The sequence below is a fragment of the Eptatretus burgeri genome, chromosome 5, assembly GCF_056783735.1.
Source record: "Eptatretus burgeri isolate ZD-2024b chromosome 5, Ebu_testis_v1, whole genome shotgun sequence".
In the NCBI taxonomy this organism is placed as follows: domain Eukaryota; kingdom Metazoa; phylum Chordata; class Myxini; order Myxiniformes; family Myxinidae; genus Eptatretus; species Eptatretus burgeri.
The window spans coordinates 91,558,658-91,585,579 of record NC_140965.1 but is presented as its reverse complement, the minus strand read 5'-3'; the positions used below and the strand labels follow the sequence as shown (position 1 = coordinate 91,585,579).

The 26,922-nt window shown below is 45.0% G+C and overlaps 1 protein-coding gene across 6 annotated transcripts in view; it reads right to left on the bottom strand.

Moving 5' to 3' along the window:
• The window catches only part of AIP (AHR interacting HSP90 co-chaperone), a 119,354-nt gene that overhangs the window by 59,193 nt on the left and 33,239 nt on the right, over window positions 1-26,922 (bottom strand). For all 6 annotated transcript variants that reach the window (XR_015058567.1, XM_085882861.1, XM_085882859.1 and 3 more), the window contains one exon: window positions 346-452. Coding sequence is in view for 5 of the 6 variants with exons in the window: in XM_085882861.1 (XP_085738987.1) it covers window positions 346-441 (96 nt within the window). In the remaining variant the exon portion in view is untranslated. The remainder of the gene's footprint in view (window positions 1-345; window positions 453-26,922) is intronic.

Genomic DNA, 26,922 nt, shown 5'->3' with positions numbered 1-26,922 from the left:
ATGTGACAAATATAACCTGACCCCAGCATTTTCCAGAATTCACTTGCACCCTTCAAAGATTAATTTTATTTTTTATTTTGTTGCTGCTGAAGCTTAAATGAGAAACGTTCTTCATGTGGGGCTAAGTTCTGGTGCTAAGTTCATAAATTGTGTGCTTGTCTTCAATCTGTGCTTGTATGCAAATTAGAAAGAAAGGTTAGGAAAGGTGTGGGGGGAGGAGGGAGGAGGGTACGCAAACACACAAACACACCTGCATTCATATGGCACGCACAGAAGTGCAACAATACATTCCTACCATACACAGCATATTAGCAGGAATGTAATGGGATTAGATAGAGATGGTACCTTAGATCCATCCGGATAAGTCATTAAATCACCACGACCTGCATGCAGTATCTTCTTCCGGATTCCTTCTTCTCCAATGAGTAATCCTTTTTCCATTTTCTCACTTGCTAAAGAGGGTGTGAAAAAACAAGGTGTGAAAAAAATGAATAAGAAGACAGAGAATTTAATGCAGAGCCTCATCAGGGTAATTGTCATGTCAAACCCTTTCATACAAGCCAATGAGTGTGATCCCCTTCTAGATAAAAAAAACACTTTATAACTTTGCATCTTTATTTCAAAAGCAAATTAAAAACCTTGTTTCATTCTTGTGCAATGGTGTGTGAGAGAGAGAGAGACAGAGACACAGAGACAGAGACAGAGACAGAGACACAGAGACAGAGACACAGAGACAGAGACACAGAGACACAGAGACAGAGACACAGAGACACAGAGACAGAGACACAGAGACAGAGACACAGAGACAGAGACACAGAGACACAGAGACACAGAGACACAGAGACAGAGACACAGAGACAGAGACAGAGACACAGAGACAGAGACACAGAGACAGAGACACAGAGACACAGAGACACAGAGACACAGAGACACAGAGACACAGAGACACAGAGACACAGAGACACAGAGACACAGAGACAGAGACACAGAGACAGAGACACAGAGACAGAGACACAGAGACAGAGACACAGAGACAGAGACACAGAGACAGAGACAGAGATAGAGACACAGAGACAGAGACACAGAGACAGAGACACAGAGACAGAGACACAGAGACAGAGACACAGAGACAGAGACACAGAGACAGAGACACAGAGACAGAGACAGAGACACAGAGACACAGAGACAGAGACACAGAGACAGAGACACAGAGACAGAGACACAGAGACAGAGACACAGAGACAGAGACACAGAGACAGAGACACAGAGACACAGAGACACAGAGACACAGAGACACAGAGACACAGAGACACAGAGATACAGAGACAGAGACAGAGACAGAGACAGAGACAGAGACAGAGACAGAGAAGATATTTGTCACCTGACCCCAGCATTTTCCAGAATTCACTTGCACTCTTCCAAAATTAATTTTAAGACTTGTTGCAGCTGAAGCTTTAATGAAAATCGTTCTTCATGTGGTGATAACGGTGCCCAGCTGGTGATCCATACGGTTGGGAGAGTGTGTGTGCTTGTTTGTTTATATGGATGAGTATGTGTGTTTTTGTTTGAGTGTGTGTTTGTTTGGATGTTTGTGTGTGTGTGTGTGTGTGTGTGTGTGTATGTGTTTTTTATTTATTTATGTGGGTGTGTTTGTATGTGTGAGTGTATGTGATTGTTTTTTTGTGTGTTGGTGTGTTTGTTTTTTATTTATTTATTTTGTGTGTGTGTGTGTTTGTTTGTTTCTATGTACTAGTGCATGTCCGTAGGTGCGTGCCCGTACGTGCATGGCCATACGTGCAAAAAAAAAAACTTAAAAAAAAAAAACTTTCAAACCGTGCCAGAAACAACAACCACACAGGCCGTTCCTTCGCTCTCGCGGGCCCGTACGTGCGTGCCCATACGTGCATGGCCGTACGTGCAAAAAAAAGGAAATAAATAAATAAATAAAATAAGAAGAATTGTGACGTCAATAGTGATGTCATAGCACCGTGTCCTGTCATTGGTTGGTAAATAAATGGCCATAACTTGGGAACTGCTTGTCCGATTAATATCAAACCTTGAAAAGGCACATCCACAGTTCCCCAGCAATATTGCTGGCAAGTTTCAATTAGATCGGACCAGGGGTTGTAGAGAAACAGCAGTCGCAGACACACATACAGACAGACAGACAGACAGACACACACACAGAGATTGCTGGAATTATAGATAGATGAGTATATGTGTGGGTGTGTGTGCGTGTGTATGGTTTTTTATTTATATATTTATTTTGTGCGTGTGTTTGTTTTTTATTTATTTATATTTATATATATTTACCTCAGCCACTGAAGGTGAAAGAGGTTATGTTTTCACCCCTTTCTGTGTGTTTGTTTGTCTGTCCGTTTGTTTGTTTACAAGATATCTCAAAAAGTTGTGGATGGATTTTATTCAAGGCCATCTCCACTCATGGCTCGCAGACTTCCTCTCCTGTCGCAGTCAACGTGTGGCCCTAAATGGAGTTCTTTCATCCCCTCTTCCTGTGCAGGCTGGAGTTCCTAAAGGTAGCGTTCTGGGCCCTGTTCTTTTTCTGGTTTTCATCAATGATCTCTCCGACTCTCTGGAAAATCCTCTATTTCTCTTTGCCGACGACTCCACCCTCTGCCGTACCATCTGTCATCCCTCAGACCGGCAAGCAGCAGCTTCTTCGCTCACTGCAGATCTGGATAAAATCACAAACTGGTCCAACACGTGGAACATGTCTTTCAATCCAGACAAATCTCACACTCTCACTATGTCTCTTCGAAAGGACCGTTTAGAAAACCCCCCCATCCACTTTCTCAACAATCCTCTGGAAGAAGTCTTTTCTTTCAAGCTTCTGGGTCTCACTATCTGCCATGACTTTTCCTGGGAAAGTCACATTTCCAACCTCGCCTCAAAAGCCAGTCGCCGACTGGGAATCCTCCGTCGTGCAAAGTCCTTCCTCGGCCCTCTTGAGCTCCTGCCCACTTACAAAGCTTTTGTCCGTAGCCTGATGGAGTACTGCTCTCCCCTCTGGGCTGTTGCTCCTGCCTCGCACCTTTCTCGGCTTCACGCTGTCGAAACCAGGGCATTTAAGATCATCGGCATCTCCCGCAATGAAGCTGAGTCTTTGGGCCTCTCACTCAATGACTGCAGGTTGGTCAGTGGTCTTTCTGTCTTCTACCGACTCCTCTCCAGCCTTGCCCCCCATGCTCTCTCTGCGATTTGTCCCCACCACATTTCCACAGGGTGCTCAAGGTCCGCTAACAACCCCCTTCTGGTAAAACTACCAAAATCACGAATCACTGCTCATCTTCACTCTTTCATTCCTCTTTTTTCCCGCCTTTGGAATAAACTTCCTCACTCTATTCTTTCCCATTCTTCCCTCCAGGCTTTCAAAACAGCTGTTCACCACCACCTCTTATCTTCCCCCATCCAAATCCTCGATCTTTTCTACCCCCGATAATCCACCCAAGCCCACTTCCTTCAATTCCCCTGCTTTCCTTCCTGAAAGTCCCTGTAATGTCCATCTTCTCTTCGCCATGTTCCCCGTCCCATCCCCATCCCTCTCCCTTCCACAGTTCACCTAATGTGTCTGTTCCCCACTGTTTTGTCCCTTCCACTCCCGCCCCTCTTGTCTCATGCCCCCTTGCTGTGAGTTGTGTGTTAGCTCTCATACGAGCCTAGACAAGGTATACAAAAAAAAAATGGATTTGAATGTAATTTTGTGGACAGGTTGGGTGTGTGACAAGGACAAACTCATTAGATTTTGATGAAGATCCGAATCTGTTAGGGTTAGGGTTAGGGTTAGCTTTGTTGTCGTTGTTACAAGTGATGTAAAAATCCTAGTAGTAGATTAATGGGGTTTCTGAGGCACCCATGCAAATGAATGGGGAAAACTATGAATTGATCCCCGAAAACCCCTAAACAGGAGGCTAATTCCTCCCACACAAATGTATAGGGAGAACTCTCTGACTCGAGATCCATCAGGACAAAAAGAGAAGTATGATTTTCTGCCATACAAATGTATAGGGAGAACTCTCTGACTCGAGACCCATCAGGACAAAAAGAGAAGTATGATTTTCTGCCATACAAATGTATAGGGAGAACTCTCTGACTCGAGACCCATCAGGACAAAAAGAGAAGTATGATTTTTTGCCATACAAGCTCATGTTAAATTGAGACTGTCTCAGGGCTCAAAAAACCTCATACAAATTAATAGGGGAAGTTTTCTTGATCAAGGCTTATTTGGTCAAAAGAGGAGAATGATTTTCTCTCCCCCTCGGACTCGTACTCCACTCAAAGAGTGAGCCAACGAATATTTGATAATGTTCTATTTGCGGTAATAAATTAATTTTCCTTTTACATTAATCACCATCGAGTATGTTCACAAATATTATTTTAGAACTTAGTTCTTGGTCTAAATATCTTTGTTGAAAAGAGATAAAATGATAAACTTCTCTTAATGCTCTTGTTTGACCACCTCCTGAGCCACATAACATTTTGAGATTATAGTAAATTATTTTTTCATTGTTTAATTGATAACCATCAGTTTTCAGTCCATTCAAGGATATTTATTTTTTTCTTTACATCCTCTAACTTATTTGAACTTAAATTTATCTGATTATTTGTTTTATCTACTTTTACCCCGGTTATTTCTTCAATAAGACATTTGGAATTTCTCACATTCTTTATGTTTTCCATTTAAGTACCAAGGTTGATTGCATCTCCACTCTTTGATTTGGTTATTGCTTGGTTCTATCATTTATAAATCAGTAAAAGACGGTCATAATAACTCAGCACTTATACTTATAACCATAAGGGAGACTATTCATTCCATTCTCTAAAATATATATTTTATCATCAAAAGCTCCTAATGCTTTCTTATTTATTTCTTCTGTATATAATTGATGTTTATAACTTCTTATTTTATTCATTTTTCTATACTCTTCCTACTTGAAGATTAAACAGTTGTAATAATGTTTAAAGTTTATTGTTTCATTTCTTATTTTTTTCTTTATTCCCTTAAACTTCTTTTTACACCTTTCAATATTATTTTCAATATATTGTTACGGCTGTGGGAATTCGCAGAACACCATAAAGGTCCTTAGTTCAGTTAGATCGATAAGTCTGTGTTCAGTTAGATTTCCCCACCGTTGTTTAATGGGAATTATTCGTGTCACAGGGCTGTGATCTTTGAGATAGCCGTTTTTCTTTACTGTCGTTATTTTGGACCAACCACCAACATCACTCTCATCAACCGCTTCACAACAACCACCAACCACAACCCCACCACCACTACCAACATCGCTCTCAAACAAACGCTTCAGACCCACCATCCTCCCACCACCACAACCACACGCGCCTCTCAAAAAACCACACCATCCTCATCACCTCAACCACAACGCCAACCACAATTACGCCAATCACCTAACCACCTTCCCCGCTACGCCAACTACCGATCACCTTCTCCATAAACCACACTACAACCCACTCTGCTTGTAAAACTGTCTCTACCAAGGAAAAGGAACAAGGGATTCCAGTAACGCCATGAAAAAGAAGAAGGTATTCCGATGGCGCACGGATTTTCCCGCCTGTTTTTCCCGCGCGCCGCAAGGGGGAGATCGTTCGTCATTGGTCGGTTCATAGGGGCGAGGCGTTGGAAATGGGTAATGCCTCCTTTCTGGAAGCTTCCCGCAGGAGCTGGAGGTGGGGCGGAGCAATAAACAGGGAGGAGCGAGGCGTTGGAACTGGGTAATGCCTCCTTTCTGGAAGCTTCCCGCAGGAGCTAGAAGGAGGGCGGGGCGATAAGCGAGGAGGAATAAAAGGGTGCACGGAGCGGCCGCAAAGATAGAGTCGGCGGCTCGTGGTCTTCTGTCTGTCTTGGTCTTGGTCTGTGGAGCGACCCGTTCGTTGGAGCTTGGAGTCGGTGGAGAGTCCGGGCGTCGCGGAGGGACGCAGACTGGAGGCGCCACTCCGCTAGCTGTGTCATGTGAACCTGCGCGTTCGTGTAAGGAGAGCCGGAGAGAGCTCGCTGGCCACGCGGAAGTCCCGGGCTCAGCCGTGGCTCCACTAACTGCCGTGGGGACAGACCTCGAGGCTCAGACCACAAGGCGCCACGAGGGTGTAGGTAACCTGCAACGGTCTCGTGGGACTCGTTCGGTCTGCCAAGTCCCACGCCATAAAGGTCTACGGGCCCAGCCTGACCCCATTGCCATTGATGGGGTCTTTTCTTGTGTTTCTTTTGAATGAATGTTGGTGGCGCCGTCTATAAGTAGAACTGGTTAAGTGCTTCTACATTATTAATAGTAGCCGGTTGTAGCGCTTCGCCTTGCCCGCGTCTTTGTCCCCGTCCCGCAGTCTTCATAAAACAACTGCATGCGTGTTTTGCTTTTGTTGACTGTATAAGTGTTTTTCATTGCTTTCTGGTATATGTGTGTAGAAATAAATGTGCTTGTGTGAATGTACCCGTTCGTCACGTCATTTTTCCCCCCATTGAAATGCCATCTTTCTTGTATTGCGGAATATTAGTTGGTTTGTAAATAACAGATAAATATAATCGGGTCCGGCGAGATCTGGCGATAATACTCGGTCGGTTATCCCAGAACGGAACGGACCGCTTAAGCGGTTCGTGTCCAAGTAGGCCTTCGCCGAGGTACGGGCCCTCGGTAGGTTACCCGCACGGGTACTTAGGTATATCGATATTCGGCGATTGACCCTATTTCGCGCGGGTAGAATACGGACTGGGCCGTGGTGGGATTGAAAACCCACCCGTGACTGGTTTCTGGCGTTGTTCCAGAAAGTCACGACTGAATTGTCCGTTCGGTGGGCGAGTGGCCGTTATTAGTTAACGCGGTCACTCGCACGCCGGGCGGGTGTAGATTCGTAACAGTATGATTGACTAAGTTAAATACAATTACAAGAAGAATGTCTCCCCTCTTGTGTAGTAGCTATCCATTACCGTTTGGTTTCTCTCATTAACACAATCATCAAAGATAACGAGGTTCTTTTTTGATTTATCCAAATCTTGGGGAGACGGTATATCATCCGTATTATCACTAAGAATACAAGTTATCGGCTTTGCTTTCTTTTTATATCTCTGTGTATCACAAAATAGTTATATTGTATCTTCAATGTTGTAATCATCTTATATATTATTTCCGAGTTTGTGGTTTCGTGTCGCGCTATCTTTGACTTTGTTCTGCGCTCGAGTAACGTGATATTCGGCTTACATTATCTCAAAGACCATATGAGGTGCATAGTACAAAAAAAAGTAAATAAAATGGTTCTGAAACAGTGAAATCGTATTCCACTTACTGCATTAAAGTAAAATTACTGCTGATACTCTGCATCAGTTCCTTTCTCAAACACACCCACCCCAACATGTCGCGCAGAGCGTGGGGTTATGCTAGTTTAGCTTGTTTTGAAGCTTAAATAAACCGATTATATATTTTTTTGAAGACCAGCATTAAAACCTTGTGGAGTTGTTGATACTCAGGTTGAAAACTTGACTTTGTAAAAATTATTAAATTATGATCATCTAAAAAGTTGGGAGTAAGGAGCATCTTTAAAAGTCAGCAGGATTTTCCACATCCTCTTGAACCAACTATGAGACATCTTGATGAATTTGGAAGATTTTTATGGTTGTTAAATTTTATCTTATTTTCCCAAATGGGTAAAAAATCATTCATTTATATATTTGGAAAACAGATTATTTAATTTTTTATTGGCTTTTTGGAAACTATGTTTTATCCAAGCCTGGTGTTGGCTCAGTGGTTTGGGTGGTGGCTTGGGATCCAAGGGTCCTGAGTTCAAGCCTCGCTGAATTACTTCACCAGGGGGTTGACTCAGCCTGCCATCCTTCCGAGGTCGGCAAAATGAGTACCAGCTTGCTGGGGATGATCGAGTCATTCGAGTATCCTGCGTCGGAGTGGCGACCCGTCCAGGATTGTGCCCACTAGCCAAGGAAACTGCTTCGGCAGCACCGACGCTCTGCACAGAGTATGGTCCCAATGGATGGATGGATGGATGTTTTATCCAAAGTTCAGGTTTAATTTCAAGATAATCCATTATTTTATTTATGCAATATCTTGTGTTGATATTTCCCTGAAAATAACAATCGTTAATAATATAAATCATCAATCCATGAAACATGGTCATCATTTGTTCAGTCTCTTCTCTTGTAAGAAAAGGTGTATTATCACCCTTTTTTTGGTGTAAATCTCAAAGAAATATATTCCTTTTAATATTTTTTATTATCACTAATTAGAAGAGAATCACAGAACATACATTGTTTATAGGCTTTTGACTCTGTGTTTAATCCCTGTCTTTCACACGCAGGACAATTCTCAAATTTGTCATGTGGAGAATCAGGAAATTCAAGAGGCTCAAAATCGAGTAAACTATTCATATATATATATATATATATATATATATATATAGATATATATATATATATATATATATATATATATAGTAAAACTTTACTTCAAATAAAATTCATCTTCGGTACTTTCATTGGTGCTTTCACAATCATCGATAAAACTCCTTTCATAACTAACGTTTGAACACAAACTCTCGGTATCATAACTGTCTTCTGTTCCAACAGAGATACTATCATAATCTTCAAAATCTTCAGTTGAATAATGATTCACATTTAATTAGTAGAAAAAATATTACCACCTATATCTACAGTATATACTTTTTTTCATTAACAGATTCAACGACTACATTTTTTATATTAAAGGTAATTTTAAAATGATTCTTAACTACTATTGAACGAAATGTCATTTCACCTGATATATTAACATCCTTTATTTCATCAGGATTTACATCTTTCAGGTTGTTGAAAAAAATACAAATTTCTCCTTGCATATCACAGATAGTCTTATCTTTTCTTTCCAAAGCTTCATCCATAAGGCTTTTCTTTTTTGATACTTTTTCTTGTTTCATTGCTTTTTCTAGTTTTGAATATATTGCCAGACAGAGAGGAGAAACTTTTGTTAGAGCTAATTTAATTGATGTTCTTCCAGATATACTAAAAGCCCTTCCACTGAAGGAAATGGAAGAACTCATATTATTCACTACAATTGTTTTTATCCAATAGTTGTTATATTTATCTTTATTCAATTTTACATCCTCGACATATTTCTCAGTATATTTTACAAATGAAGAGAAAGATTAAAACTTGTCTTTTGTGTCTTGATAGATTGTATTTATTAAGTGAAAAAAGTTGGAGGATAAAATGGTTTTAAGCACAGATTCACCGATAAATTAAACGGAATTTTCATCAAGAAAATTTTATTTTAAGCAAAGTTTTGTTGTATAAATATGGTGAATACAACGTACTGCGATGTTTGTAATCATGAAAATAAATGTTATAAAAAACACCTTCAAACCAACAAACACACATTCAATCTTTTCAGACAAATATCTCCACTTGATCAAGAAACAAAACATTGCGATAGATGTGATAATGATATTCTTAGAAAAAATTATAACAAACACCTTCAATCATGCAAGCACAAGAACAATGAATAAAGGGAAGGTGCCACTAATTTCTCCATTGAAAACACTGATGGGGCATTTAAAGGAAATATAAAAATAAGATTGTTTCGCTTTCAAGACCCTGGACCATCTTCAATCATGGAAGCTGTTGAAATGGTTAAACAGAGTATTGAAATTATAATTAAAAACACATGAAGTGAAATGAAAACTTTTAAGTTTTATACTAGCATAACCCGCGCTCTGCGCGACATGTTGGGGTGGGTGTGTTTGAGAAAGGAACTGATGCAGAGTATCAGTAGTAATTTTACTTTAATGCAGTAAGTGGAATACGATTTCACTGTTTCAGAACCATTTTATTTACTTTTTTTGTACCATGCACCTCATATGGTCTTTGAGATAATGTAAGCCGAATATCATGTGACTCGAGTGCAGAACAAAGTCGAAGATAGCGCGACATGAAACCATAAAACTCGGAAATAATATATAAGATGGGAGTAAAATTGAATATGGTAAGAGAAGGTGATGAAACTACTCCCTATATGAGGACAAACCCTCACTTTATCTCATCATTTCAAGATTTTGTAAGATGTGATGTTTACGATGAACTCCAGAGACAAGAACAAAATGTTGATAACACTGCAGTAGGTAGTGGATTTGCTATTACAAAAATAATGTTTTTAGATATACACATCTTAAAATCAGATCCTCTTCAAGCTTCATCTTATATTGATTTACCAAAAGAGATAAAACTTAAGAAAGCGGTTGTTAATATTCAAAACAAAGATAATAAATGTTTTCTATGGTGGGGCATTCCATGTCAAGTGTACACATTTTTCAGCGAAATTTTGACACATCGTCTCAGATTTCACTCTTTTTTGTGCAAGTATTTGTATCGACGGTAACACATTGTGTCAATTTTCAGACCTTGGGGCCCATAGGGGACCATTTTAGCCCCCCCCCCCCAAATTTGGGCACCTCCGGTTGACCCACAATCTTCCAGTGGCTATATCACAGGTTGTAGTGGTCCGATTTGGATGATCTTGGTATCAAAATACTCGTAAAAGCGAGATCTTTCGAATCGCGTAAAGTAAAATCACTCCGAAAGAGTAATTCAAAAAGTTATAGTTTGGGGCGCCCTTTGACCTTGGGCCCCCGCCCCCCAGCCAATCGATGATCCCGCTTTTTTCGTGTGAGAATATCCCTCCATATACTCCAACACCTCAGCATAAATTAAAATGGGATCTCAATGGGTTCAAGTGTGATGATGGTTTTATTGTTCGGGGTCCACATATCACTAATTCTTGATTCGACATTGGGCAACGTTTGCCATCATCGTTCCAATGACGTCACCTGCTGGCAGGCGACTTTATGTCTGAAATTGACAATCATCTCTGGACTATTACATATATATATATATATACATATATATATATATATATACATATATATATATATATATATATATATATATATATATATATATATATATATATATATATATATATATATATATTGCATCATTTGCAAAAAATTATTCTTCCTATTGTGTCTATTGATTTTTCAGTGTACATTTTTTGTATAACCATCATCGAATTAAGTTATAAATGTGATAATCTCAGTTTTTGCATATTTTGCATTAAGTATGGCGACTGAAGATCGAAAGGAGTTCCAAAAATACTGTTGCGATCCATTCAGCTGCCATAAAACGAAACAACGGAAAGATCTTCGCAATGTGTCAAATGATATGTTGATGAAATTTTCTTCAAAGGTGAAGAAAGATGACAGACTTTGTACTTCGTGCAGAAAAAAAACTTTCTCAGTTGTCACCAGAGCGTATTAAAGAATCATCTTCGACCATTTCGAAATTATCATCAGAAGGTACTATCGAAGGCATTGCAGAATCTATTTCGACAGATGAGGACGAGGAGGTTTTTGAGCGAGAAGCAGAAGTTGACCTATTAAACCAGTCGTTATCGATGATAGGCGAAAGCCCATTCGACAAACGAAAGGTGGAAAGGAACCCAGGGTACGTTCCTGAAAAGCGAAGTAAAGTGGAAGATCTGTGCGAAAGAAATTAGAACTAGTTGCTGGACCAAGCACTGTGGAGAAAACACAAAATACAGCGTCAAAATGTGATGAAAACTGCATGCCAGAAGTGATCAAAAGCCTGAAAGAAAAATACGTTGTTTTGAGCCGTTCAGAGCAAATACGTTTACTGACAATATTTGCTAGGAATATGAGCATCAGAGCGATGATTAGTGAATTCAATTGCTCCCAAAGAATGGCTGTGCAAGCCAAAAATTTAGAGAAAGAAAATGGTATGCTATCGTCTCCAAATCCCAAAAAGGGTAAAATATTGCCTGACGAAGTGAAATCTGCCATAACCGAATTTTACCGAAGTGATGAAGTCAGCCAAATAATTCTGGGAAAAAAGGACTGTGTGGCGGTCAGGAATGAACATGGAAAAGATAAAATTCAAAAGCGCCTGGTAGTAAACAATCTCAAGGAACTGTTTCCGAAATTCAAGGAGAAGAACCCTGGCTTGAAAGTTAGATTCGCGAAGTTCGCCATGCTCCGTCCCTCGGAGTGTGTCCTGGTCGGATCAGGCGGTACACACAGTGTATGTGTATGTACGATACATCAAAATGTGAAACTAAACTCATGATGTTTGGTTCCAAAATGCCACAGATAGCCGAACTTCCTAGCTATCATCATGTGATAGCACGCATAGTTTGTAACCCAGCACAACTGGTATGTTATTTCAGAACTTGTGAAAGTTGCCCATCAATTGAAGACTTCAAAACCGAGCTACTGAGTGCTTATGAACAAGAGGATATTGATGAAATTCAGTTTAAACAGTGGACATCCACTGACAGATCTGAACTGAGCTCCATGGTCCTGCCTTTGGAAGAATTCATTAATCAATTCTGTGAACGCGCGGTGAAATTAGTGAGACACGACTTTATTGCCAAGGCCCAATCTCAGTTTCTGAAAAATAAGAAAGACGAAATCGGTGAAGGAGAATTTGTCATTATTGGAGACTTCTCAGAGAACTATTCGTTTGTCGTACAGGATGCGGCCTAAGGACTCCATTGGAACTGCTCTCAAGCGACAATTCACCCCTGGGTTTAATATTTCAAATCGGACGATGGCAAATTAATCACAATTCGTTCACGATTATATTAGAATGCAATACTCACCGACGTTGTCTCAGTCCACCTCTTCCAAAGAATGCTCATTGAACAATTGAAATCTAGCTTTGGAAATGTAAACAAACTTTACTATTTCTCAGATGGTTGCGCTGGCCAATATAAGAATTGCAAAGCCTTCATAAACCTATGTCGTCACAAATCAGAGTATGGTATTGACACAGAATGGCATATTTTTTGCCACAAGTCATGGCAAGGGCCCTTCAGATGGCGTGGGAGGTACAGTCAAACGAGAAGCAACATGTGAGAGCCTGAGTGGACCTTACGACAGTCAAATTATTTCTCCAAAAGATCTTTTCGCCTTTGCTGAAAATGGTTTGAATGAAATGAAGTTCGGTTATGGGATCCAAGAGGCGTATGACGAGGAAGAATGAAATCTGGAAGAAAGGTTAAAAACGGCCAAAACCATAGTTGGAACTCAAAAACTTCATGCTTTCATTCCTATTTCTGAAACTGCTCTTCAAGTACGCAAATTCAGCCTTTGCGAGGAACACCGTATCGAGTCAGCCATTTCAAAATCTACACCAACTTTTAACGGGAAACTCTCAGGTTATGTCACAGTGCACTATGATGGAAAATGGTGGCTTGCCTGCATCATGGAAGCCTTTCAGGACACTCATGAAGTGAAAGTAAATTTTCTTCATCCAAACGGGCCCGCAAATAGTTTTTTTTTCCTGACATTGAAGATCACTGCATTTTAGACATTTGTGATATACTTCTTTCCGTAGAATGAAAAACTGCTACAGGTAGAACCCACACAATCAGTAAATAAGAAACACAGCTGTCAAATGAAACATTGGTTGGCACAAAATCTTGACTATAATATGCGAGAAAAAAACTCTTACTCATACTAGTATAGCTTCCAGTTCCTGCATGTGCATGTGGAAAATTTATGTACAATATACTGATAATATTGTATTGGAAATCTTGTGTTCAAATATTGCGCTATGTATTGTGGCTTATTGTGTGTCCAGCACCCGAGTCCCCGAACAATAAAACCATCATCACACTTGAACCCATTGAGATCCCATTTTCATTTATGCCTAGGTGTTAGAGAAGATGAAGGGGTATTCTCACACGAAAAAAATCGGGACCATCGGTTTGGCTGGGGAGCGGGGGCCCAAGGTCAAAGGGCACCCCAAACTATAACTTTTTGAATCACTGTTTCGGAGTGATTTTACTTCACGCGATTCAAAGGATCTCGCTTTTATGAGCATTTTGAGACCAAGATCAGCCAAATCAGACCACTACAACCTGTGATATGGCCTCTGGAAGATTGTGGGGCAGCCGGGGGTGCCCAAATTTTAGGGGGTCCCTAAATAAATCTCAATGGGCCCACAGGTCTAAAAGTTGGTATTTTGAGTTTTTTCACCCAAGTAAATAAATGACCAACATATGGGGAGAAAATGAGGTATTAGTGTCGAGAGGGTGTGTACACTTGACATGGAATGCCCCGAGTCTGTTCTTCCTCACTTACATCCTCCACAATAGAAACCTGAAAGGGTTGAACATTATAAGAAATACGAGAATACATTAAATGTTAAAGATTTAAGGCTTCCAATGTAATTGAGAGATAATCCTAAATTTGAGAAAATGAATAATCTATCTGTTAATGTATATGGATTAACGGATACAAACAAAGTTCAGATGTTAAAAATTTCAAACAACTATAAAATTGATGAAACACACATTGACCTTCCCTACTTTACTTCAAAGGAAAAATCACATTATGCTTTCATCAAAAATATATCAAGATTAACCAAATCACAACTATACAAGGGAAAATGTAAAAGGTATCGTTGTAAGAGATGTCTCAACTCCTTTCACACACAAGAACAATTAAATCAACATTCGAAATATTGTAGTAATCATAAATCAACCGTAATCAATTTACCAAAAGCAGGTTCAAACATATCATTCAATGATTTTAACAAATCTATAAAACATCCATTTGTGATATATGCTGATTTTGAAAGTATCCTTGAAAAGATAGGTACTGTTTTTCCAAATCCAAATAAATCATACACAAATAAATATCACAAACATACTCCTTGTGGTTTCTGTTATTATATCAAATCATCTGTTGGTGATGAATACAAGTTAGAACTTTACAGAGGAGAAGATGCCTCAGAGGAGTTTGGAACACGATTGGAAAAAGACTGTATAAGACGAAGAGAAATAATGGTTAAAACCTATAAACCAATGTCATCAACAAAGGGAGAGAAAAAGGAATTCAGAAAGAACATTATCTTTCATATTTGTGAGTAGAAAATTGAGGGAGGGATCATCGTCATCTTACTGGAAAATATTGTTGTGGTTGAGGAAATTCGCAAACCACCATTCAGGTCCCGTAGGTGAGATATCTCTGTAAGTACATGTGTAGTTAGCCCAAACCCGTTGTTTAGAGGGAATAAATGTGATTCATTCGGGCTGCGACCCTTTAAGATAGTCGTTTTTCTGTTCTGTCTTTATTTTGAGCCAACCACGTCTCAACCGTCATCACACAACAACCACCAACCACAACGCCGCTTCACAACAACAACGCCAACAGCCACGACCTTTACCGTCACAACTCGCTCTCGCAAACATCGCATCACCACCATTCCAAGCGTCGCCATGGCCATAAACCACCACAATAAACCCTCCACCACCCTCACCTCTTCTCCTTCTGCGCCATTCCCGCACCGCTTGTGGGCACCGAGCGTCAGGCTGTCCTGGCCTCGTGCGGGACGCGCGCTGAGCCGTGGGTGCAAAAAGCGGCCTTTCCGAGGAAAGGTCGGATCAGGAATGATACACGCTCACTTCCGATCCCTCCAATCATTAAGTGCGGGGCGATTTGGCCCCGCCTCCAGGCGCGTCGGAGTAGAATCGATATATGCAAATTCGAGGATCAGGGGAGGTTCACGCCAACTTTTCCTACGTCCAATGGGTGAGCGTGGCTCCGCCCCCGAGCTCATCCTGATCCGGAAATTTGCATATGGATTCTCCTGCCGTACTATAAAGCGCCGATCGCGGGGCGAATTCAGTCAGTTTCTGTTTTGGGCTCGGGCGAGTTGGAGAGGTGTGGCGGCGGCGAAGTGTGGCAGCAGCAGTCAAGACAGGTCTGGAGGAGAGTCGGTCTGTCGGGGTTCGGGGTCTGTCGGGGAGCTGCAGAGAGGGGAAGCCGGGAACGCGGTCGAAGTCGCAGTGGAGTCGCTCGTTGCGGGACCCAAGCAAGCCAGCTATCCTCTTTCCCCAGAGCATCAACAACCCCCCCTGTTTCCCCCCGCGCTGAGATAGTGCGAAAAGGGGGCCCCGTTCCCACCCCATTCCAAGCAGTGCCAACGAAACCCGTGGAGGAGCGCGGAGTCGGGGCACCGCCGCGACATTTGCGGCTCATCACAAAACGGGTAGGCTTGACCCGGTCTCGCGCCCCAGGCCCCGTCTACCCCCTTGTATTTGAGGGTGGCCCTTTTTCTTTTGCTTTGGAGTATATGTGTTGTCGGCGCCATCTGTAAAGTAAAACTGTGTAAGTGTTGCCGTGTGCTCGCGTAGTCGGTAGTAGATCTGCATTGTGTTTCTTTTGTTGCAATTGCTTTTGGTGCATAATTGTTGTGTTTCTTTTACATTTGCTTTTGGTGCATAATTGTTGTAATTGTATATGTGTGCTATCCGTGTGCCGCGGAATAAATGTGAATTATGTTGAACTGTTTTTCCCGTTTCGCTTCGTCTTTTCTTTAATTGAATCTCCATCTTACTTCATGTAAAGGGTTGGTAGTGGGCTAAATACGCCCGATAATTAATCGGAACCGTCGAGGTTGACGATAACACCGCTCGGTTATCCCGATAGTACGGAACGGGTCGCTTAAAGTGGCCCGTGTCCGAAGTCGACCTGCGGCGAGGTGCGATCGCCCGGTCTACCCTCCGTGTGGGTATTTAGGTAGGTCGAATTTGGCGAACAACCCTATCCCACGCGGGGGGCCGATTGGCACGATCGTGGTGAGGCCGAAAGGCCCACCCGTGACTAGTTCCCGGCGTTAGTCCGAGAGGGTCACGACGGAATTGTCCATCCGGTGGGCGACGTGCCGCGATTCGAGTTACGTGGCCGCTCGCACGCCGGCGGGCGCGAATTCGCAACAATATAGAGGTCCAGCTCATTCCCATTGTAATCTTAATTACAAGCCCCCAAATGTTATTCCTGTCTTGCTTCACAACAATGCTCACTATCACACACATCTATTTATAAATGAACTTTCAAAGACATCTGGAAATATTTCTGCCATTCCTAACACAGATCAAAAATACATCTCATTCACAAAAACAATTCATACACCCCCCATAACACATATCAGATTTCTTGACACATACAGGTTTATGACAAGTCCATTATCTAACTTAGCATCAAATATTAAAAACTTTCCAAATCTTAAATCACATTTTTCAAATCAAGAAGAGATTGATGTCTTTTCACAAAAGGGAATATATCTGTATGACGACATGGATTCATTTGAGAAGTTTAAAGAAACACAACTTCCTTCAAGGGAAAGTTTCTATCGCAAATTGAATAAAACTCGTATTTCCGATAGAGATTACACAAGCTAAAAAGGTTTGGGAGAAGTTTAATGTCAAGAATCTTGAAGAATATCATGATTTGTATCTTAAAACTGATGTATTGTTATTGAATGATGTGTTTGAAACTTTTAGAACAGTCTGTCATAATAAAAATTCTTATGGATAAGACCCCGCTCACTATTACACAGCCTCGGGTTTGGCATGGAGTGCTATGTTAAAAATGATAAAACAGAATTTGGAATTAATCAGTGATATAGATTATAGATATGCTTTTAATGATAGAGAAGGCTAAAAGAGGAGGAATATCTCAAGTATGTGCCAAGAGATATGCTCAAGCAAGTAACAAATATCTTCCTGATTATAATAAGAATGAGGACAACTCTTACCTGATGTATTATGATGCTTACAATTTGTATGGTGGGCTGTGTCTCAATCTTTACCTTATGGAAAACTTAAATGGGTTGAAGAAAAACATTATGAAAAAGTTTTACAAGACATTGTTGTCTCCTCCCATAAAGAATTGGATGAAACTGAAGTTGGATATTATTTTGAGGTTGATTTTAAATATCCAGAAGAACTTCATAACAATCATAAAGACCTACCTTATGTCCCTGATAAAAAAGTCCAAGAAAAGAATGGTCAAGTGATTACCAACAGTCATTTAATATAAAGGGTAAATTGACAGAAAAACTACTTCCTACATTAAATGACAAAGAAAGTTATGTTTTGCATCAAAGGAACTTGAGACAATATTATTTTATCTGCTGGATTGAGAGTGAGGAAAATTCATCGGATTTTGAAATTTAAAGTCATTCGTTAAAGAAGTATATTGATTTTAATACAAAAAGGAGAACAGAAGCAAAAACAGATTTTGAGAAGGACTTTTATAAATTAACGAGTACGTGCCCGTAAAAAAATAAAACAACAAAAAATAATAATAATAATAATAATAATAATAATAATAATAATAATAAATAAATAAATCACACAGGCCGTTTCTTCGCTCTCGCGTGCCCGTACGTGTGTGACCCGGAAGTTCGATATTATTCGCAGTTACGATTATTCGCAATTTATTTTTAATACCCAATTATTCAATTAGTGCCAATGTATTTTACCTTTTCGCAATGTCGTGGCAAGGAAAAACAAAAAGAGAAGAGAAGAGAGAGAAAAAAATTTACTTCCTGGTTCGGAACATACCAGCACTCTGATGTTCCCGAAATTTATACACCGTCTAATATGAAAACGATCATAACTTGGGCTATTGTGTTTATCTATAAATGTGCATAAGAAATCGAGAAATTATGAGAATACATGAAGTCATCACTCTCCGGAAGCCCGTACGTTGTAACCCGTAATGGCGAACGTGGCTGTGCTTCCCTTCCCCATCGGCCACGCCCACGGAACAACGTGTCTTGCCATTGGTTTGGTAAATAAATGGCCATAACTTGGGAAGCACTTGTCCGATTAATATCAAACCTTGAAAAGGCACATCCTCAGGTCCCCAGCAATAGACCTGGCAAGTTTCAATTAGATCAGACCAGAGGTTGTCAAGAAACAGCAGTCAAACACGCACGCACGCACGCACGCACGCACGCACGCACGCACGCACGCACGCACGCACGCACGCACACACGCACACACGCACACACGCACACACGCACACGCACACACACACACACACACACACCTGGAATTATAGATAGATGAATAATGCTGTATTTGGAAAGAGTGGAAAATGATAGGAATCGACAAAACATAAGACTTGCTACATCTTGGAAACAGGCTTCAAAGTTAATTAATAGACCAAGTTTTGAGCGAGTGGAGGTGTTTTCAGAAAACTTTTGTGCTATTCATTTGATAAAAGAGAGTATTGAAATGGATAAACCTATTTATATAGGAACAACAATTCTTGACTTGTCAAAGTCATTAATGTATGACTATTACTATAATAATTTAAAATCAAAGTATAAGGATAATGTGTCATTGTTATATATGGACACAGTTTTATATTAGAAATTCGACAAGTGATGTATATGAGGATATGATTAATATTGTTGTGGTTACCAAATTCGCAAACCACCATTCAGGTCCCTTAGGTGAGATATCTCGGTAAGTACATGTGTAGTTAGGCCCAAACCCGTTGTCTAGTGGGAATACATGTCATTTATGCGTGCTGCGACTCTTCAGGATAGCCGTTTTTCTTTTACTATCTTTAATTTGGACCAACCGCCATTGTTACAACCACAACATCAACCACCCACCGCGGCGCCGCTTCACGTCACACCTCGCAACCGTCGCATCGCCACCGTTCTTGCGCCGCTTGTGGGTACCGGTGTTGGACTCGTGCAGGGCGCGCGCCGAACAGCGTGTACAAAACCACGGATTTTCCACTTCAAAAACGGATCAAAAACGACACACGCCCACTTTTGTTCCGTCCAATCGGTGAGCGAGGGGCGATTTGGCCCCGCCCCCAGGGCGTTGGAGGGCGATCGATATATGCAAATTTATGGATCCAAAAGCATTCACGCCCACTTTTTCTCGGGCCAATGGGGAGCGAGGTGAAAGGTCGAAGGGAGGGGGTCAAAGATGAGAGAGCGAAGCCACGGGGCTTATATAAGCGACCGCGTTCGTCAGTCAAAGAGGATAGAGAGTTAAGACTTCGCGGGCGGTGGAGTTGGCAAGAAGGAGCTGGTCGTCGTCGTGTGCGTTGGAGTCGGAGCGGAGGGGACGGAGCTGTGGAGAGGCGGCGAGGGCAGACGAGGGGGTGCTCGCGTCGTGCAGGGAGCTGCACCCCAGGGAGGCCGACAGCGCGACCTGGCCGAGGTGGAGACGCTCGTCGCGGGACTCGAGGCAGAGTAGGAATCCTCTATACCCCGAGCATCAGCAACCCCCTCCTGTTTCCCCCGCGCTGAGATAGTGCGACCAAGGGGGCCCCTTTCCCACCCCCTACCAGACACTGCCCGCGAGGCCCGCGGAGTTGAGGCACCATCGCCGCTCCGCGTCTCATCACCAGACGGGTAGGCCCGACCCGGTCTCGGCCTCAGGCCCGCCTCATCCTTGAGGGTATTCTTTTCCTTGGTTTTGGGTATGTGTTGTCGGCGCCGTCTGTGAAGTAAAATTGTATAAGTGTTGCCGTGTGCTCGCGTAATCGGTATTAGATCTGCATTGTCGCATTTGCTTTTTGTGTAAATTGCATTGTGTTTTTCTTTTCTGTGTGCTTTTGGTGGAATTGAATATGTGTGCTTTCTGTTCATCGCGAATAAATGTGCTTTGTGTTGAACTGTTTCCCGCTTCGCTTCGTCATTTCTTTCATTGAATCCTCATCTTGCTTCATGTAAAGGGTTGGTAGTGGGCTGAATACGCCCGATAATTAATCGAACCGTCGAGGTCGACGAATAACACCGCTCGGTTATCCCGATAGTACGGAACGGGTCGCTTAAGTGGCCCGTGTCCGAAGTCGACCTGCGGCGAGGTGCGACCGCCCGGTCTACCCTCCGTGTGGGTACTTAGGTAGGTCGAATTTGGCGAGCAACCCTATCCCACGCGGGGGCTGATTGGCTCGATCGCGGTGAGACCGAAACGTCCACCCGTGACTGGTTCCCGGCGTTAGTCCGAGAGGGTCACGACTGGATTGTCCGTCCGGTGGGCGACGTGCCGCGATTCGAGTTACGTGGCCGTCAGCACGCCGGCGGGCGCGAATCCGCAACACTGGTGTCAGGTCATGCGATACAAATTCATCGCCATCCTCGCGGCACTGGTATCGGAGAACAGGAAAACGGGCTCTCCTGTCTCCAATTAAATTCACGGGAATCGGTCCAGGGGTGAGAGAAGCGACCCCCGATTCCCTCCAAATTACGAGCGAGCGAAATTAACCCTTCACGAGAAGCAAGATGGCGTCTCAAGGCGAGCGGGAGCCGGGGGTATTAGAAATGGATGTAGAATGTGTAGAATCCATGGTCCAGGATGGAATCCCCGTGCAGGAAATGTTGATTGTGCAGGAACACGAACTCGCCCAACTGAACCCAGAGCCCGAAATGGGTGCGGCAGCAGCCGCGGTGTATGACACCTCCCCCCCCCCCCTCTCCACCAAAACCCTTCCCCAACCCTTGCCGAAACGGCTCAGCTGAGTGCATCCGACATGGCCCAGTTATGCGCCATGCTGGCGGCAATGACAGAAAAGATGGATACAAATACAAATGAAATGAAAAACGAAATGAAAGACATGAACAAGCAAATGAATGAAGTGAAAACGACGATGGATGCGAATACACAACAAATGAACGGAATGGAAACAAACATGAAGGAGGAAATGAAAAAGCTACGGGGTGAGACGCAGAACATGGGCCGATGCCTGCAGGCGGGCATGAAGGCCGTGACCAGGGAGATAGAAATGGCGACTCCACGTGTAGGAGCAAACGAGCTGGAAGGGGGTGCAACGGCTGACAGGCCCGCGGTGGAGGCGGGTAAAAAAATAATTCGGGGGGCGTGTTGGGCGAGGGTCGTGACAGAGGAATCGACGGTGACCAAAAGGGAAAAATTAAATGGGGAGACCAAAACGTGTGAGACGAGACACGAAATGACGACAACGGAAATAATAGTTGAGACAAGAGAGGTAAAGGGTGAAGAGTTGGCAGAGACACGGGAGATGGGAACGATAGAGGGAAGACTACACGATGAAGACGGGGTAAGTGACGCACACACACACACGGAGGTAGTGGAGGATAATGGGGGTGAGCTCGCGGAGCGTGTAGGGACCCAGTGCGAGCACCTGGATGGCCTCCTCCAGGAACGAGGGGAGGGAGGATGCCCCCTTGAGGCAAGTCACGACCAGGTGAGTTCGGTCGTGCTTTGCGAGGTTGAGGGGACGAGTGCTGTGGACGGGTGCTTGGAGAGCTTGGGGGGTATAGAGGCCCCGGAGACCCTTGTGGGGACACAAATCCCCAGTGTGGTTGTCCCTGTGTGTGTGGTGCAAGGTGTGAGTGCGTCCCCGTGTGTGGAAGCGACCCCGTGTGTGAGTGGTGTGGTGGCGATGGTGCCAGAGTACGTGCTTCCCAGCACGCCGTGTGTGGATGAGGCACCGTGTATGAGTGAGGCACGGAGAATGGATGAGACACCGCGGTTGAGTGCCCCCGCGTGTGTGGATGAGGCACCGCGGTTGAGTGCCCCGCGTGTATGAGTGAGGCACGGTGTGTGGATGAGGCACCGCGGTTGAGTGCCCCCGCGTGTGTGAGTGAGGCACGAGTGAATGGAGCACCACGTGTGAGTGGTATGGGTTATGTAAGGGAGACCGTGTGTGTGGGAGAGCGGTATGTGAGGGAGATGTCGGTTGGCATGCGGGAGCACGCAGCCGCGTCTCCCGGGGTGAATGTGGTGGGGTGGAGTGTGTGCGTCGTTACACGCAGGTGTGTGTGGGTTGAATGGAGGCGACGGCGGCGACATGTGAGAAAAGAAAGCCGAGGGGCGGCTGTGGTTGTTTCGGGGACCGTGCCGGGTTCACCCAGCAGTGAGCACGCGGTTCGTGCTGTGCAACGCACGAGACCACCGCGTGCTCGCTTGCGAGGGTGAAGTCCCGGTCCGGAAACGCCAGCGGTGGATTTGCCGATCCCGCGGACGGACAGAGTTTGGGCAGGCAAACGGATTTGGACCGGACGGGTTCTCCACGCGATCGTGTGTGTTAAGCTCCAACGGGCAAAGCACATGTGTTCGCGTGGGGAACCCCTCGAGACGTGGGGCTTGTGTTTTTTTATGCGCACGGTGACGCCATGGCTGCACGTGGGGTTGGGGTCCGGCAGGAGGGGTGTCTCTGCCGGATGGTACCGTCCAGGGAGGGACGAGGAACACGTGCAGCTGCATGACGTCACGGGCAGGTGCAAAGTGCGCGAGCTCTGAGTTGCCGCGCTGGTGATGCGCATGGAAAAAAAAAAAAAGCAAGCCTCACTTTCGGGTGCACAGGATTCCTGGGCAAGGGGTGGAAGACCCCCTTACCTGGGCACAGGATGGAAACTAGTTAGGGGGAAGGGTTAGCTTAGTTAGACCGACTTCATGGGGCAGGGGTAAGTCCTCATGGAGTCCGTGGAATGGATTAGTTAGAGGGATGATAGCGAGATTTAGGTTGGGAAAGTGATTTTTGGGACATATGAGGACATGGACAGACTTGTGAGTGTGTAGAGGGGACGTAGTTTAGCTACGTAGTGTTAAAAGGAACGTGCTGTAGTTTAAGGGATGACGTGGGAGCACGAGTTAGTTAGGGGATGTAGTTAGGAGGATGGCAGAGTTCAGCGGTGTGTGTGTTGAAGAGTTGTGGGTTGTGAGGTGAGTACGTGTACATGTTGAGTGAGTGAGGCCAGCGAGTCTGTGTGTATGGAGCGAATGGGGAATGCATGGTGCGATGAGTGATTGGGGGGAGGAGTGACTCCCGCCCAAGGGACCCCGGGGTCAGTGTAGAGTGAGTTAGCTGGGTTAGTCAAATTGAAAAATGGAGGTCGTTTTGTTGTTGGTGGGAAAGTAGGCTCGAGACCCATTTGGAGGGGTGCAGGAGCCCTGTTGACGGGCTTGGGAGCGTGGCTGCGAAAGGTGAGTATCGCTGAGTGGGTACCCCGGGCACCAGGCTAGTCGGCCGTGGTAGGCCAAGGGCCCATGGGGGGCCGGGATAGCGTAGTGGGCACGGGTGCGCCTGCTTGGTGCGGGGGCCCAGGGCGCCATTAGCCGCGTGGGCAGTGTTGTGGGCAAGGGTGACCCTCGGAAAGGGGCCTGGGAAGCCAGCCTGCCACGTGTGCGTTTCAGGGAGGTGCCATGGGGGCACTCTCCCGGTGTTAGGGAGCTGGTAGGCTCGGAGGCAGTGTAGTGCCCGGGGGTGCCATAGCGGGAGATTCGGCAGAGGGTCGTGCCTGCCAAAGGGAGCCACGTGTCCCAGCCATGAGACCGTGTGAGGGCACGGAGAGAAAATTGGGGGGCGAGGCCCGAAATTGTAAGGACACCAACACAGGCGACGGGAATCTGGGTTTATAGAACCAATGGTTTAAGCGAGAGGCGCTTGTTGAAAGCCCCGGGGTAGTTTAGCAGTTAAATGGATAGGGTAGATTAGGAGATGTACCCCTCCGCACCATCCATCCCCTCGCTGTCGTTGTGGGCCGCTGGACCCACTTGGTGTTAAGATCGCCGAACTCTGGGGAGGCCATTCTGAGGCTTCGTTGGGCCTCAACACAGGACGTTAGCTCTCCCTTATTCCCCTCCGGGAAGGGAACGCAGGGGTTGGGAGTAGGCTAGGTGACAGAATAGGTTAGCCGAACAAGGACGATAAAGGGGGTTAGGGGACGATTTATAGTGGGGGAGTAAAAAAAAAAAAAGAAAAAAAAAAAGTTGGGGCTAAATTGGGGTTTGACAAATTAAGGGAGTGGGTATGTACAGTGACAGGCAAAGGCGATAGGTGGGAGGGAGACAGGGAGGTAGGTCCGAGCCCGCCTTCCAAGTGGCCAGCACCACCGCACTCCCTCCACCAACCTCCACTGAACGGCAAAAGCTGGCCAGCTTCATCTGCTGGCTGTGTTACTGCAAGGCCTGTGCCGGCCAGTTCATCTGCTGGCTGTTTTTCTTCAAGGCCTGTGCCGGCCCACTTCACCTGCCGGCTGGCTGTTTTCCTTCAAGGCCTGTGCCGGCCAGTTCATCTGCCGGCTGTGTTTGCCTGCAGCGGCCTTCTTCTGCAGGCTGTGTTTGCCTGCTGCCTATGCCATGCCCACTGCCCACGTTCACCAGCCCCGTTCAATTTTTGGTTTGCCCCCCCTGTTCATTTCCATGTGCGCCAGGATCCGCAAGGCAACAGTTTGCAAGCTGCGAGAACTGCCCTGTTGGCAGCTACAACACGGGCCTGCAGTGGCGGCCCGTGCACCGTGTTGTGTTCATCCATCCATTCGTTGTGTTCATTGCGTGTGCCACTTGAGCTGGCACGGAGACTGCGTTTGTGCAGCCCATGCACCGTTGTGGTTCACTGCGTTCAGTTCAAAAAGGAAGGCCTTGGACTGCGTGTGAGCAGCCAGCCACGTTCCCTGTCACCTGCATTGTTTGAGCCAGAGACTGCATGCGGGCAGCCTGGCTCCCTGCTAACTGCTTTCTTTTTGCAGAGTTCAATGATCCTGGGCCATGGTTTAGTGTAAAATTTGTAAGTTAAGGGTAAGATGTACTGTAAATATGAGTGCGCCCCCGGCATGTTTGTCTTAGCGCCGGCAATTTTATTTAAGTCGTCCGTGTGAGTGAGTTTGTTTAGGTAGTTACGCAGCCCTCAGGTTATTTATTTTGGGGACACGAATACCGCATGAATGTCGCACTCAGGGATCCGTAGGTAAAATGTACTAGGGGAAAACTACACATGATGGCACACGAAAATTTGACGACTCGGGACAAGTCTGTAAAAAGGGGAGGGGGTAGTGTTGTGGTTACCAAATTCGCAAACCACCATTCAGGTCCCTTAGGTGAGATATCTCGGTAAGTACATGTGTAGTTAGGCCCAAACCCGTTGTCTAGTGGGAATACATGTCATTTATGCGTGCTGCGACTCTTCAGGATAGCCGTTTTTCTTTTACTATCTTTAATTTGGACCAACCGCCATTGTTACAACCACAACATCAACCACCCACCGCGGCGCCGCTTCACGTCACACCTCGCAACCGTCGCATCGCCACCGTTCTTGCGCCGCTTGTGGGTACCGGTGTTGGACTCGTGCAGGGTGCGCGCCGAACAGCGTGTACAAAACCACGGATTTTCCACTTCAAAAACGGATCAAAAACGACACACGCCCACTTTTGTTCCGTCCAATCGGTGAGCGAGGGGCGATTTGGCCCCGCCCCCAGGGCGTTGGAGGGCGATCGATATATGCAAATTTATGGATCCAAAAGCATTCACGCCCACTTTTTCTCGGGCCAATGGGGAGCGAGGTGAAAGGTCGAAGGGAGGGGGTCAAAGATGAGAGAGCGAAGCCACGGGGCTTATATAAGCGACCGTGTTCGTCAGTCAAAGAGGATAGAGAGTTAAGACTTCGCGGGCGGTGGAGTTGGCAAGAAGGAGCTGGTCGTCGTCGTGTGCGTTGGAGTCGGAGCGGAGGGGACGGAGCTGTGGAGAGGCGGCGAGGGCAGACGAGGGGGTGCTCGCGTCGTGCAGGGAGCTGCACCCCAGGGAGGCCGACAGCGCGACCTGGCCGAGGTGGAGACGCTCGTCGCGGGACTCGAGGCAGAGTAGGAATCCTCTATACCCCGAGCATCAGCAACCCCCTCCTGTTTCCCCCCGCGCTGAGATAGTGCGACCAAGGGGGCCCCTTTCCCACCCCCTACCAGACACTGCCCGCGAGGCCCGCGGAGTTGAGGCACCATCGCCGCTCCGCGTCTCATCACCAGACGGGTAGGCCCGACCCGGTCTCGGCCTCAGGCCCGCCTCATCCTTGAGGGTATTCTTTTCCTTGGTTTTGGGTATGTGTTGTCGGCGCCGTCTGTGAAGTAAAATTGTATAAGTGTTGCCGTGTGCTCGCGTAATCAGTATTAGATCTGCATTGTCGCATTTGCTTTTTGTGTAAATTGCATTGTGTTTTTCTTTTCTGTGTGCTTTTGGTGGAATTGAATATGTGTGCTTTCCGTTCATCGCGAATAAATGTGCTTTGTGTTGAACTGTTTCCCGC